Source organism: Crinia signifera, chromosome 11 (genome assembly GCF_055691185.1).
Source record: "Crinia signifera chromosome 11, ASM5569118v1, whole genome shotgun sequence".
Classification (NCBI taxonomy): domain Eukaryota; kingdom Metazoa; phylum Chordata; class Amphibia; order Anura; family Myobatrachidae; genus Crinia; species Crinia signifera.
The window spans coordinates 102097622-102113569 of record NC_139227.1 but is presented as its reverse complement, the minus strand read 5'-3'; the positions used below and the strand labels follow the sequence as shown (position 1 = coordinate 102113569).

At 47.3% G+C, this 15948-nt stretch overlaps 1 protein-coding gene across 7 annotated transcripts in view; it reads left to right on the top strand.

Annotated features, from left to right (window-relative positions):
* NELL1 (neural EGFL like 1) overlaps positions 1-8598 on the top strand; it is a 558514-nt gene extending 549916 nt beyond the window's left edge. For all 7 annotated transcript variants that reach the window (XM_083164040.1, XM_083164038.1, XM_083164037.1 and 4 more), the window contains 2 exons: positions 12-236; positions 7220-8598. In XM_083164040.1, coding sequence (XP_083020166.1) covers positions 12-236; positions 7220-7270 — 276 coding nt within the window. In that variant the 3' untranslated portion in view covers positions 7271-8598. The remainder of the gene's footprint in view (positions 1-11; positions 237-7219) is intronic.
* The last annotated feature ends 7350 nt before the right edge of the window (positions 8599-15948 follow it).

Genomic DNA, 15948 nt, shown 5'->3' with positions numbered 1-15948 from the left:
TGTCTGTATAGGCCGGGGAGGTGGACTGCTGGCCGCTGGGCTGTCCGGCACTGAGCTGCGAGTACACCGCCATCTCTGAGGGTGACTGCTGCCCGCACTGCGTGGATGACCCCTGCCTAGCAGATAACATCACGTTTGACATCAGGAAAACCTGTCTGGACAGTCACGGGATCACACGACTCGCCGGCTCTGCATGGACGATGCCCGGATCTCCGTGTACAAACTGCAAATGCAAGGTAGGTACCCCTTCCACAGATCAGTGGGGCATATATAGAGTAGGGGACACCATGCTTACACACAACATGGATTGCTCTGATCTGTTGCATACTGTGACTGAGTTTTCATCCTAAAACCAGAAAAATTCTGTCCCCAGCCTCCAAATTTGGGAACACACCTTGTGCCTCGCTCCTGCCATCCCTTCTCCTTGATCCGATCGGATGTATTTAGTAGTTTCAGCCCAGAGATACCTCCGTCTTGGATACACTCTAAGTGCACGAATGTTGCCAGGTCTGCAGCATGATGTAGCGGAGGAAACGCAAGTTGGCACAGCGGTTGCAGTCAGTGTTCCCTCTAAGCTGTGCGCTCGTGCGCGCGCACACAACTCGACGAGCGTGCGCACAGACATTACAACAGAGCACACAAAGCAGCAGTGGTCCCCTTTTTGCAGTTGTGGACTAAATTAATGTGTGTTTCACCCATTAACTACATCATGTGCTGGGTTTTGAATGTTTAATATCATTTTGAAGTAAAGTTAACACAAATGCTGAACGTCGTTTTCTAGTTATATATAAGTGACGCACAAAAATAAAAAATTCCTTCCAAAGTTGCACAGCCAAAATATTTTGCCACACACAGCCTTTGTAAAATTAGAGGGAACATTGGTTGCAGTCTGTCTGCCGTGCATGTTATCAGGGCACTCAGTGGGAGCAAACAAGCGGCTCTGGAAACTTTACGCAGATCTCTGCCCGTGTTTGTGTGATACATTTAATTTATTTCCTTTGCTGGAATCTCTACACTATAAAAATTGATTGGGCGGCGACCAGCTGGGACGCCGCTGGTGACGGCATGGAGAGGACTGTGGGTTCCGGTGTTAAAGGAACAGACTGCTTCGTAATCTCCACGTTCTGTCCCCAAACGGCTACAGATAAAACAGTGACATGATTTCTTTATTCTTTCCAGACAAGCGAAAGTCAAGATTTGATGATTTGAAAACAGATTGCCTCCAGCCACGGCGACTCCTATGTAGCTGAAGGCAGAACATTGTGTTTTTGTCAACGGAATATAATTCCGTGCTCTTTGTGGCGTCAGCATGAATCCAGTCCATAAGGGACCGTACAGAATTATACCAAGCATCACAATACCAATAAATTCAATTTTAAAACTTTTTTCTTTTACTTTTTCATGAATGAAGGCCACGTGCGAGATCCCTGTTCCTCAGCTCTCTGTGGTGCAGCTGATCGAGACTCACTGGCCAGGCGGTGAGACTACTCTTATTGCTACCAGGAAGAGGCGCGAGGCATCACCCGGCTCCTCCGCCATATTTTATCATCAAGCTGCAGAGATAGGTGCCGAAAGAAAATCTTGTCTAGGTTGACCCCAAAAAGTCGACATGCACAATGTTAACGTTGGTTAAAGGTCGACACAAGCAATATGTCAACATGAGTTGTTCATTTTTTTGGGGTGTCACCAATGTCGACAACTGACCACATGGACTCCCAATTAGTGCAACGATTCACCACACTTTACCATCTACGTGGATGCCGTATAGGCATCCACCCCCCCCCCTCCCCCCAAAAAACTCCACTAAAATATGAAATGAAAAACTCATATCAACTATTGCTTGTGTTGACTATGTCGACACATGTATGTCAGTCAACCATATAGTGTCGACCTATTGGGGGAAATTTACTAAGAATACGACTCAATCTGCCGTACTTACTGATTCGTATTTGGCCGATGGCGTATTCCGCCGGATTCATATTTGTATTTAGCATCCACTAAATACAAATCCGAGTTTGCAGCCGACTGCAGTGTAAAAAATATCTCCTGGATTTTTTAAAACCATCACCAGGCTCAAGGGCCGGTCCAGGCTCAAGGGCCGGTCCTGGCTCCCAAAACACAGGGGGGACAAAACAAGTAGGGGTCCCCCGTATTTCAAGAATGAGCACCGGGCCCAGCCAGCAGGGTAATATCACAGCCGGAGGGAGACTTTTTATGCAAGTCCTGCAAGTAATACTTCAGCCCAAGGATAACGCATTTTCATCTGTAGTTGCCATTCCATGATGGCGGTTAGAGAACGGGTATCCTGGTGGTGCCCTCAGTAATACTTGCTCAATAGCCTACCCCATTTAAAAGACATGAGGGTGTATTCACAAGTGAGTGATGCGTACATGACATCATCATGGAGGAGTGGTCTCAGCAAGGAAATGCTAGAAAGAGCTTTGTCTTCCAAGTGCCATCCAGTGGCGGATCTAGAGGTGGGGCTGTAGTGCAGTCCACAATTCAAAAATGGGAGCCACATGAACTGCCATCCCAAACATTTATGGACTGAATTTTGGACTGTGCTGCAACCCCACCTTAGGATCCACCACTGGTTTCATCTCACCCCCACACTCACTTCTGGGGTCAACTCTGCCAGTGACCCCCACCTCACTACCACGCAGATTGCCTCCTCACGCACCCAACCTGTGGGATGCGCTCATGTTCTATTAGATTGTTCACTAGTCTCCAAGGCTTTAAGCGCATCCTCAAAAGTCACCACTTCATCCAAGGCCATCAGCCCCCCCCCCCCCCCTCCAGCCCACCCACACACACACTTAGTGCCACCTCTGTGTGTTTCTACCCTATCCCTCTAGAGTGCGAGCTTCCACAAGCAGGGCCCTCTGCCCTTGTGTATTAGTTATTACCACCGCATCCCTGCTTCCCAAGTGCGGTTTCTGTTTATTCTCTGCCACGTTGTTGCCGATTGCTCTTTGCATAGTTATGCATTGGGTATGATCCGCTGCTGACGGGGGATTGTAGAATACGTGTCCGTGTGTTCTCTGCACGTCTCTGTGAACGTGGCGTGTCACACATAACAGACAACCTAGCTACATGCTGTACTAGGGAACCACTGAACAAACAGAGCTGCTACATTAATCATTTATCTGAACACCTACAGCATCTTCCTGCCAGTGACAGACACAAGGTTCTTCTCACGAAGGCGTCGTTGAGTTTCTTTAGTCAATTACCGATGTCTTCCAGTTGTAGCGAACATTGAATTAGAAGCGTCTGGATGGTTCTAGTTGGGTATCGCCAACCCCAATCATCACAGGGTGCTGGATATTCAGTGTACGGAGTCTGTGTAACATACAAGGAAGCGGCTGCGTTTGATCTCCGAGCAGGATGTGCGCTGCAGACTGGGTCACTGAATATTGTATTAGTGGTGGGGTGGGGGGGATCCGTAGTCTCGGCTCTTTGCACCCCACAGTCACAAGTTCATTTCTGTTTGATTATTTCTCGCACAGAGAGAATTCTGCAATTTCGGCTGTTAATGAAAGTGCTTTTCTGGGAGCGCTGTTATATAAAATGCTGTAAGATGTGTGCTCCCAGCAACTGCACCGTGTACTGGGGGAGATCACGCCACCCCTTGGGTGTCTTCCTGCTGCTCCCCCATTTATGTCCGCTGAGACCGAGGCTTTCATGTCTTAGACATCTCCGTGACATGTTTTCCCGGGACCGCCGAGCATTCCGCACCAGCTAAAGGGAACGAGTCAATCCGAAAAGGGTGTTCATTACAGACAGAAGCATCCTCAATCCAGAGTCTGTCGCACTACAAAGCCAAGCATGCCCGCTTAGGTTGCGGGTCTGTGATTAATACAACACTGGCATTTTATACAGGCTAGTATCCTGTTGGCCACTAAGGGCCATATTCTTGTTCACACACAACGCTGCAAAACTCAGTGTTGTCTGTGGATGAAACGCCGCCACTCACACAGCCACTCCCGAAGTCCAGAGAAGGGCAACCAAGCTAATAACAGGGTTGGAGTCATTAAGCGCTGAGGACAGACTAGCCAAATTAGGAATGTTTACACTGGGAAAGACGATTAAGAGGAGACCTGCTTAACACATACATATATATCAGGGGGCAATATCCTGAACTATCGGGCAACCTCTTTGATTTGAGGGCAGAGACCAGGACACGTGGGCATGCATTCGCACTAGAGGAGATAAGATTCTGTGCCCTTTAAAGAAAATACTTTTATATGCTCTGGGCAGTATGGGTATGGAACGCTCTTCCAGAGGAGGTGGTGATGGCAGACAGATTGAACACATTAAAAATAAGGTTGGACAAACATTTTCTGGAAAAACAAACATTAAGTGGTACAACTACTTGTTGGAACAAAGGGTAAAACTGAAATGGGGATGTCACATCTACAGCATACCACCTAACAGGTCCGGAATAAGGTTGAACTTGATGGACGTATGTCTTTTTTCAACCTCAACTACTATGTTACTATGATACGTTTCATTTGTTCCTGTGTATTATTACATTGCTGTATAATACTATTTGCCACCATCTCTAAATATACCCTTGTGACAGTGACGCATGTATTTCTCCCATCCTCACTGCCTTGTGGTCCATACAACAGTAGCTGACATTGAGAAATGCAAAGTAATTCATTATGGGAACACAAATGAACAAGCTACTTATAAGCTAAAGGAAGTTATTATAGGGAATTCTGCTGTAGAGAAGGACTTGGGGGTCATCATAGATGATAAATTGGGTAATAGTGCTCACTGCTCAAGTGCAGCAGCAAAAGCAAACCGGACACTGGCATGCATGAAAAGGGGTATGGATTCAAGGGATGCCAATGTGACAGTGCCTCTTTACAAGGCATTGGTGAGACCACACTTGGAATATTGTGTTCAGTTCTGGGCACCGCACCTTAAAAATGACATAAATGAATTGGAACAGGTACAGAGAAGGGCGACTAAGCTAGTAAAAGGTCTCGAATCACTACAATACAAAGATAGGTTAACCAGGCTGAATATGTTTTCACTGGCGAAACGGAGGTTGAGAGGTGAAAACATATTCAGGTTGAGAGGTTCAAATACAGGATTGGGAATCATATGGAACTGGGAGATGATTTGGTCACTAACAGGCCTATACTTAGGACACGCGGGCATGTACTGAGGCTTGAGGGAAATAAATTCCGTACTGAATTAAGAAGAGGATTCGGTACTCTTTACCTAGAACGGCGCCCGCGATTGAAATCGCGGGCGTCGGGGGTAAAAATCGCGGGCATCGCGGGTAAATCGGGATGCCCGCGATGACCGCGATTTTTACATAGGGAACAATGTTAAAAAGGCTGATTGACCGCGATTTTACTGTTAAATGGCTCAATGGACCCGATTTGGCCATAGGAATCAATGTTAAATGGGCCACAGAGCCCATTAACCCTTAAATGTCCCCCCCAATTTTTAACGCCACCCCACGATCCACGTCAACCCGAAGCGTGGCGAGCGCAGCGAGCCCGCGAGGGGCGGCGGTACGCGTCCTCCGACCTTTTCATGCCCTACTATCCACTAGGGCGTAGAGTGAGAATATAATAGTGTGGCGAGCGCAGCGAGCCACCGAGCCCGAAGCGTGGCGAGCGCAGCGAGCCCCGCGGATACCTTCACAGGTAGACGCGTCCCTTCGCGGGCTTCACAGGTGTCGGCGTCGCCACGGACACCTGTGAAGCCCGCGAGGGGACGCGTATAACTGTGAAGGTATCCGCGTCCCCTCGCTGCGCTCGCCACACTATTATATTCTCGCTCCACGCCCTAGTGGATAGTAGGGCATGAAAAGGTCGGAGGACGCGTACCGCCGCCCCTCGCGGGCTCGCTGCGCTCGCCACGCTTCGGGTTGACATGGATCGTGGGGTGGCGTTAAAAATTGGGGGGGACATTTAAGGGTTAATGGGCTCTGTGGCCCATTTAACATTGATTCCTATGGCCAAATCGGGTCCATTGAGCCATTTAACAGTAAAATCGGGTCCATCGCGCCTTTTAACATTGATTCCTATGGGAAATCGGGAGCATCGCGTCGCGGGCATCGCGGGTACATTTATGGCCGGCCGCGACGCGACCGACACGATTTCCATGTTTAACATGGGTTTCAATGGGAAATCGCGGTCATCGCGTCGGTCGCGTCGCGGGCACACATAAATGTACCCGCGATGCCCGCGACGGGCGCCGTTCTAGGTAAAGAGTACCGAGGATTCTTCACCATTAGAGCAGTAACATTCTGGAACTCATTGCCGGTGGGGGTGGTTACAGCAACTACTGTTAATGAGTTTAACTCAAAACTGGATACATTTAATGGCCACTAAAGGAATCCTATAGATATGACTTAAGTCACTAGTTACAAGTCAGATAGGTTAAACTCGATAGACTAACGTCTTTTTTAAACATTGATTACTATCTTACATAGGAATATGAAGACAGATAAACACTTGGCCCATCTTGTCTGCCCCTTTTTTTAGGGAACCTCAGCCCTATTTGATCCTTAGGTCTGTGTAAGAATGTCCTTATGTCTATCTCATGCATGTTTAAATTTCTTTAACGTCTTAGTCCCTCAGACCTTAGATGGGAGGCTATTCTACTTGTCCACTACTCATTCTTAAATGTCCCCTGAGCCTCCCTCCCAGTGTCAGTGCGTGTCCTCATGGTCTAATGCTTCCCTTCATTTGAATAATATTACCTATTATTTTAGTTACACAGTAAAAAAGGACAATAAAATATGTTTGGCATGACTACCACTAGTAAATCAATGCTATTTGGGAATCCTGCAAGCCATTTGATTGAAGATATTCCACAACTCTTACTTAATAGTATTTGCATTACTTTCCCTACTACTGATGTGAGACTCACTGGTCTGTAATTACTTGTTTCTTCCTTGCTTCCACTTTTGTGCAGTGGGTCTACATTTATCGTTTTCCAGGCCTTTGGAATTGCACCTGTAGCTAGTGACTGGATGAATAATTTTGTTAATGGTGCTACCAGAATAACGTTTAGCTCTTTTAGTATCCTTTACCAACAACTCATCTTGTACTATATGATGTATTGATGCCAGGTTACTACGGAACTGCTTTCTTAACATATTTAACTAAATGTTTTAAAGAATAATACAAAGGCTCTCGAAATCTGGATTATTCTTTTTTCCGTATATTTATCTCTCGCTCTCTTTCTGCAGAATGGAAGTGTTTGTTGCTCGGTGGACCTGGAATGTCTTCACAATAACTAAAACTGTGTACTGGGGACTCTGACAGAAGAGCGATGCGGTCACCATCTGCGAGGGAGTGTGTGTGTGTGTGTGACTCAATTACTTCTACAACAGAACAATTACCAAAGTCTCCGCATGGAGGAAGATATTTGGCGGTTGACTGGGGACCTTCTATCACGTCTATTATTGTCGCCCCTGTGTGGGAGGCCTATGTTGCTGTTGTGACAAGGATCCTTGCTCTAAGCTCCAGCAAAAACACATCATGATCTCCATGTTGTCACAGACTTTTACTCGTCCCATCAGCAAAGACTTAATTCATTACTTGTAAATTTTGGTCGTCTATTTTTTTTTTTTTTTTTATCCCCCCTCTCCTCTTCCACCTCGGGACCCCATAATGGAATGACCGGAAGACCTCAAAGTTCATCTCATCACTACGACTATGTATAAAATAAGGTCTCCGCCTGGTGTATCTATGGAAATAATGTATGTATGTACAGCTAACGGGAGAGCGGCTTTATTTAATAGCTTATTACCTAACCCAGTGGCTCAAAAAATATTGTAAAAAAAAAAAAAAAAACATTCCAAGCTTCCTAGACAACGGATATGGTCTGCTCTACTGGATATTCACCACCAGATACTAGGTTACTGTGCTCCTGGGCAAGACTGGAACTGCGAAAATACAGTGCCACAAGGAGCCAACCTCAAATCCTAGTAAAATTCTGCACAGAGTTGTCTCCTGGGACCCTGCATTCCTGTAACACAGCTGGGATGTGGATTGCTTGGAGGCACCGCTTGGTGCCAGCTGTGGCTATCGCGTTTCATAACGGACTTCAACATCTAAGCAGATAAAGAAATAAAGCGAAACGTGTCGCTGACCGTGGATGATCCTATAACGAGATACTGAAGTGTATAAACATATTTTCACATAGCAATTATTTTCCGAATGACAAAATGTCCTACTGAATAAAGTCACACTACGTTCACGGGGAAATGATGGAAAACGCTTAAAGCAACATTACTGTCTGAATAAGATGATTTACATTTTCCTTGATACTTACAATAAAACTTTTTTTTTTCGATATAATTTTTATGGAGCCCAATTTAAATTTTATTTCCCCCCTACACTGCGCAACAATTAGAGTGTAGGAATCCATGGCATTCTCCTGTGAGACTAAGAGCACATCTATGCCCCTCCGGGGAGAACAATCAGACAGTAATGCGGTTTTAAAGGACTTTCACCATGACCGGTCTATAATATGTCTTCTTGTACATGTAAAATATATTTTACATAAAAGGGTTACACAGACACTACACAAGAGTTAAATAAAACAATGGAACCAACTGAACAAGATTCTTTGTGTCATTGCAATTTTGGGGAGGGGAGTTGACAGTGTTGCAGAGAACGGTGTAGAAGATGTGTCCTCGCACAGATTCAGGAGCAATAAAGACTTTAAAGGAATTTTATGTTTTGCAAGGGAAGCAGACAATCAGGGAACAGTTATCACTTACTAGCTAAAAGCCTGTCAAAATGACAGCTTCTGCAATGTACTTTCACTTTGAGCTGTGACAGTTTTTCCTTTCACTTTGAGCTGTGACTGTTTTTAGCCCACAAACTCTCCACCCCTCCCCCAGTCCCTAGCCTCTCCTCTGGTCCGGCGACAGGGGGGGGTCAAAGGGGACAGCTGACCCGGGTCCCGAGGATCTGAGGGGCCCCAAGGTCAGCCACCAACATCCCCTCCGCCTGATCCCCCCATCACTCACACATCGGCTCTGCCACCACCCAGCCCTCTCAGTCAGTCACTCAGAGTCAGCCTCGCTGCCGCCCAGATGCACCCCCACCACTCAACTTGACTGCCGCTGTTTGCCCTATGGGTGAGTGTAGTCTCCTCCGTGCCGACTGCCGAGCTCTGAGGTGTGGACCCGGCGGATGACGGAGCAACCCCTGCAGCAAGGCGGACACTCTCGCTCCTGGAATCCACGGCACTGGGACAGATGATGTTTACCGCTGAGCAGGTAGAGGCAGATAGGAAAGCAGTAGGGACAGGGCACAGGCTTAACAGGTCACCAACTCTCAGTCACTGCACTTACTAGTGTGACAGTGGGGGAGCCGGCGCATGTTAGCTGGATTTAAAAGTCCCTTGCTGGTGTAAAGTGGAATGGGGGAGAGATGAGGTGACCCCAAACACCAGTGTGCACATGTTTTGCACTCAGCCCCCCCTGCAAGCAACAGTCTTTCCCCCCTGTCTCTCTTGCTAACCTCTCTTTATCTCTCTGACACTCCCATCCTCCCTCCCTGCTCATTACCACTACTCCCATCCTCCCTTCCTGCTCCACCCACTACTCCCATCCTCCCTTCCTGTTCTACCCCACTACTCCCATCCTCACAACTACTTCCAACCTCTCTTCCTGCTCCGAACCACTACTCCTATCCTCCCTTCTTGCTCCGCACCACTACTCCCATCATCTCTCCCTGCTCCGCACCACTACTGTACTTGATGAGGAGGTGAGAAGGGCGGCCCCCAGAGATATGCATGTATGGAGCCCCAAGATTTCTGTTGCCGGCCCTGCCTCTCCTACCTCCAATCTCTGTGTTCCAGCAAATTTGAAACAGATCAGTGTCCCTGCAAACATTGCTTTCACTTTCTGTTATGCCATCTTTTAGTACACAAGGGAGTAATTTGGTCCGTCAAGCGGCCTCTAATGGTCACTGGTGGTACTTCACCTCATAGAGGTGAGGAGTAGTTAGCCTTTTATACAGTATATATAGACTAGTTACTAGTCAGTCCAAATAACAGAATAGTAATGTCAGTGTCAGGGTCTGGGCACGCCCGAACGGAGTAACACTTGAATTTTTTCCATCAGGTGCCATCTAGTGGCTGCTGGGGTGCATAACACTTGAACTTTCCCCATAGAGGTGAGGAGCAGCATTTTATTATATAGGATGAAGATATCAGAAATATTAGATGAGGGATATGTGTAATTTCTGGGGGTTGGACTTCTCAAAAAGCAAAAACTTTCATTTTATGTAGCGTTTTAGGAAACAAAATCTAATTAGTGTAGAAGAGCGATGTCGTACATTGTTCCATGTTAGTAATATGCACCAACATTTATGTGCAAATGAAGATGCTGTATCCCACAGCAACCATGTAAGACAGTGATGTTCCCAGGCACATAGGCACCCCACAGTGTTATGTACTATGGAACCAGGTCTGTAACATCAAACACATTAGAACATCTAGCACAATAGAACGTGTGGGGGGGGGGGGGGCTGTGTCTCTGGTACCGCACTGGACATGGGCACCCCTGTAATACCATGTCCCACGTAACCCCTGCAGCTAAATCACACCTCCACCTATGCCGTTACAATGTAAGGGGGTATGAAACCTGAATATAAGGACAGAACAGATCTCTGAGGAGATTAAGGATATTTGGAGAAGAGAAGACAAGAAATGGCATCTCTACTGTGTGTGGTGAGCTCAGCAGGCAAACTTAGCCGCTCTGCCTAGCAAGCGGGTAACCGCCGCAACCACCTTAACAAACTACACTGTGCGCAAGAAATCCCCTACATTTATAGCATTATGGGGGGGTTCTTATTTAAATCGGTCCCCCAAGCGTTCCTACGGGGGACTGATTTTTGGCGACAGTGCATAGTTATTTATGCACATGTGCAGCGGCTGTGTGCGAGTGGCCACATCACTCATACACAGCCAAGTCCAGGTGGCCACATCACTCACACAGCCAATTCCAGGTGGCCACATCACTCATACACAGCCAAGTCCAGGTGGCCACATCACTCATACACAGCCAAGTCCAGGTGGGGGGAGGGGGATTCGCCCATGGGAACGCTCAGAATTTCATGGGCGTTCCTATGAAAACGCTGGGCATTTGCCGACCATCGAGTGATTTCATGTATGTGCTCCCCATGGGAGATCTGCACTCCAGAAAATCTCCTACCCTAAATAGCTTAGCACACATCTCTACGTGTGTTTCACCCTTAAGCCTATATATGTACATATATGGAGCTAGACACGCTCTATGGGTGGGGCATGACACGCCCCTCAATGGGAATTACATGCAGCTCATTATGGGGCAGATGTATTAAGCCTGGCGAAAAGATAAACTTGAGATAAAGTGGAGATAAATTGGAAGGAGATAACGCACCAGCCAATCAGCTGTGTTTGAAATATGACAGTTGGAAGTTGATTGGCTGGTGCGTTATCTCTTTCCAATTTATCTCCACTTTATCTCAAGTTTATCTCTTCGCAAAGCTGAATACATCTGCCCCTATATATCTTATAAAGTCCGAAAATGGAATGTCCGTAAACCACCGAGCTGGAGTGACCTCTTCCGGAAGCTACGGGGTTAAGTACCTTGCCATGTCTCATTGTCATTTAAAAGAGGAATTAAATTGCAGTATTTAGGAGGATTATATTCAGCATCTCTTATGTATGAAGCAGGGACATATATAATTCTGCGTGTTCTACCATCGGGCATTACCAGACTCAGTCAGACCTGGGCTATGTCATCCTGTGCTGCGCACTTTCTAGAAGTGATTATGGAGAGAATGTTCGCAGGTCGTTCTCAGATCAATTTTTAATTTGAAATCTGTTTCTTTTCCCAGCCGGCTGAGGTTCCCAGCTCCCGCTGGTGGCAGAATTACTCTGAAAATGACTGCTCATAACACATTCACACCTAGCGCGTCCCTCTCTGCGCTCAATCTCCCACGCCGACGCCAGAAACCGCCCGTGTCAACGGCATTATCACTCATTAGCAGCCCATTGGGGGTGCAGACGTTCCAGATTTATGGCGCGGCCTCCGTTACTGAGAAGTGATATATTGTACCCCCTGGCGCTGGCGGGCTCCGATGTACCACAAGTGGAGCGACATTAAATCCAGACGCGCTGCAGAATCTGAGGCTGGCACGCATTAGCACATAGCCTCTTTATTCCAGGGTGTGGTAGAGCTCACAGACAACATCTAGGTAGACAGTCAATGGGTCGACATGCACTTGGTGGCACTGACACAATGTCGACACACAAAACATGTATAAAATCGACAGTCAATTGGATTGACACCAAGAGGTTAACATTCAATAGTTCAACATTTACAAATGATCGACACAAGCAAAGGTCGAGACAGGGAAAGGCTGACACATGAAAAGGTTGACATAAGCTTTGTACTTTTTTTTTTATGTCAACACCTGAGCATATACACCGCCAATTAGAGTAGGGCTTATGCTCACCTGGTCCTTTACCATTCCAAATCGGAGTCCATGTGGATGCTAACGTATGAAAAAGTCCAAATAATCGTGAAAAACGCACGTCGACCTTCTGTGAATGCCGACCTATCACCCGGATGCCACTCAGAAGCTGGTACAGCGGTACCTGTGGGCACCAGAGTCCCTCCTGCTGTAATACCGGGCGCTAGTGCAAATGGGTTGTGTATAAAGGGTCAGCAGTGTCTAGGTCAACCACTATTTGTTGACACCTAAAAATGGTTGATGTGCAAAAGGTCTACACAAGAAAAGATCAAGATGGAAAAGGCCGACAGGAAAAGTTTGACAAAAGTTTTCAAGTACTTTTGGTGTCTGTCGACATATGTCGACATGGACACCGTGTAAGTGTACCGCTGTGCTCGGCACTCTATGCCCACTTGGATTGTGCAGTAAGAACAAATCGAATTTATGAAACACTCGTTTCGACCATTTCCACATCAACCTTTTGCTAGTGTCGACTTATTGTCAATGCCGACCTAGTTCATGTCGGCCATTTTTAGGTGTCTACCTAATCGCCGTGGACCAATAGTGCACACATGTATCAGGAATACAGAGCATTGCGACCAGCCGGAAACATTACCGAGCCGCAGCGTCAGCCATTCGTCACTTTAATTAAACATATTTAGATTCTAGTTAAAATCTCACTAATTAAAACTAGTGTAATGATTGTACAGATGCATAATTTATGGGAAATGTCTTTTCGGTTCACAGGTGATTTTATAACAAATCATAAGAGATTCTCCCCCCCCCCCCTATCATCTCTGTCCCTGCAGCGCACAGCACCCCCCAGTTATACCCTCCGCATTCCAAGTACTGGTTAATAGATGCGTGGCCTTGGGCCAGCTTCTGACACAGCCATAATACTGGACGTAGTGATGGGATATTGTGATGTACGCGTGTGATAGGGCAGTGGTACTTAAACCCCCTTGCACATGGGTGCTGGGGCGGGCTATTGTGTAACCCTGTTGGCCGGGGTTTGTGTGACACACATGAGTGCTGGGGCGGGGCATTGTGTACCCCTGTAGGCGGGGTCTGTGTGATACACATGGGTGCTGGGGCGGGGCATTGTGTACCCCTGTAGGCGGGGTCTGTGTGATACACATGGGTGCAGAGGTGGGGCATTGTGTACCCCTGTAGGTGGGGTCTGTATGACCCACATGGGTGCTGGGGTGAAGCATTGTGTACCCCTGTGGGCAGGGTCTGTGTGACGCACATGGGTGCTGGGACGGGGTATTGTGTACCCATGTAGGCGGGGTCTGTGTAATACACATGGGTGCTGGGGCGGAGCATTGTGTACCCCTGCAGACGTGGTCTGTGGGATGCACAAGTGTGCGGGGGCGGGGCATTGTGTACCCCTGTAGGCGGGGTCTGTGTGATGCACATGGGTGCTGGAAACACTTACAGATATGTCCTTATACTACTGTATGTTGCTGTGATATACTGTAGATGGCGGCATAGCTGCAGCATGTTTACACACCCACTTGCTAACCATTGGTGGCTGTGAGCTGTGCTATACTATAGCATACCTGCCTAGTCCCCCAGAACAGGGTCCAAAGATGTGAGTCGCACTGAATCGCACCATCGTGGCCCTGCCGCCTGACTCACAATGCCCGTAGTTTCAGAACTGTGTAGCAAGGACCTGACCATGCTGTTGTGCTCTCGGGCCCTCCCGTTTGCCATCCTGCACCCATGCCACCCCTTCCTCATGATGCAATATGCCTCCCGCAGCGCCAACATGGCTGTCAGAGCATTTCACAATGTTGATTTAATGATTACAATGTATATTTCTCCTGTGTGCTTCCATCCCTGATTCTGTAGCACACATTAGCGTGTGTATAATAATGTGTCTGGTACAGGGGGATAGTACAGTCTAGTGTTAAATTTCAGCAAAAGTTCTAAACACAAACTATACGAAGTATAAGATCCTAATAAACACCAGAATGTGACCCGGAGCCGAGGAATCTGTAAACCTTCCGAAATAAAACTGAAACAATAAATCTGCAAAAACTATAACAGATAAAATATGTAACGGCCACAAAATCTCCTAAAATGATCGTTTCCATCCAGGCTGAAATATTTTGCCTGTGGCTTGTGATGGGTAAAATAATGAGATGCACTCATTGTATATGTGTTTGTTTCCGGCAAATGGAATAGTTTTTTATTCTGTACTGTCAGCAGACTTCTCATCAGCAGAGGTGAAAACTTCCAGAACTTTTCGTCTGGGGCCATTGAAACTACGGAGAAATCAGTGTAGGTGCAACATTGCGCTGCCGAAACTGGGTGCTGCCATGAATGCGAGGGGGGGGGGGGGCAGTTTATCCAAAGCGGTCGCCTGTATTCAAAGCGAATTAAATCAGTATTAATTTACGACAGAGCTATAAATGAAATAATACAACACTCGATCTAACAGAAATGTGCAAATTCCAACAGGATTCTGGAGAACTGCAGAAGTGTGTCTTTACTAGCTGCAGTCATGCTGACAAATTGCTGCAGAGTCACTACCTGTATAGCAAACACTTCCTTTATAACAAGTGGGTGCCAATCACTTTGCGTAAATACAGAGGGTGCAGGGGGTGCAGCTGCTATGGGGCCCAGGCCTTTGGGGGCCCCATAACAGCTGCATCCCCTGCACCCTTTGTGCAGCATGGGCAGAGGATGCGCCAGTGTCCCCCTTCAGTGATGGAGACCCGGCACAGGGGAGCGGCAGATGCCTGAGACACTTGCAGGAGCCCCTGCACAGAGAAGACCTGGTGCACAGGAGAGCAGGGGCTGCCTGAGCCGCTGGCAGACAGAAGACCCCGCGCTGGGGAGCGGCAGCTGCCTGAGCTGCTTGCAGGAGCCCCTGCACACAGAAGACCCGGCGCTGCCACGCACAGGAGAGTGACAGCTGCCTGCAAGGGACTCGGTGCACGGGAGAGCAGGGGCTACCGATACACAAGGGAAGTGCCACGGCAGGAGCCAGTGAACGGTGAGACCCGGCGCTCATAGCTGGTGATGGGAGCGGTGTAAATAATATCCCTGTCACAACTCTTTCAAGCACCCTACTGTCAGTGTTGCCAACTCTGAAACGTAAAACACGCAACTGATGACCAAAAAACAAGCCCAACCTAATCCTAAAAAAAAAAAAAACAAGCCTAACTTACATTTGATTATAGACAGATAGATTTTTTACGTATTATTTATACAATCTACATGTAATGTCTTTACAATTATATTTTATCAGCACAAAACTGGCTTTTAAAGAATACTATGACACTTCCTGCTTCGCCTCATTAAGCAGGAAGGGACATCAACAAAATGTATTAACATCTTGTCTGCCGAAGCGGGGGAGCGGTAACTCTCACCTCTTGCGATGTCCCCTTGAGGAGACAGTGTATCAGTTAACACTGACGCGCTATCTCCTTCCCCATGGCCGGCTGTACTG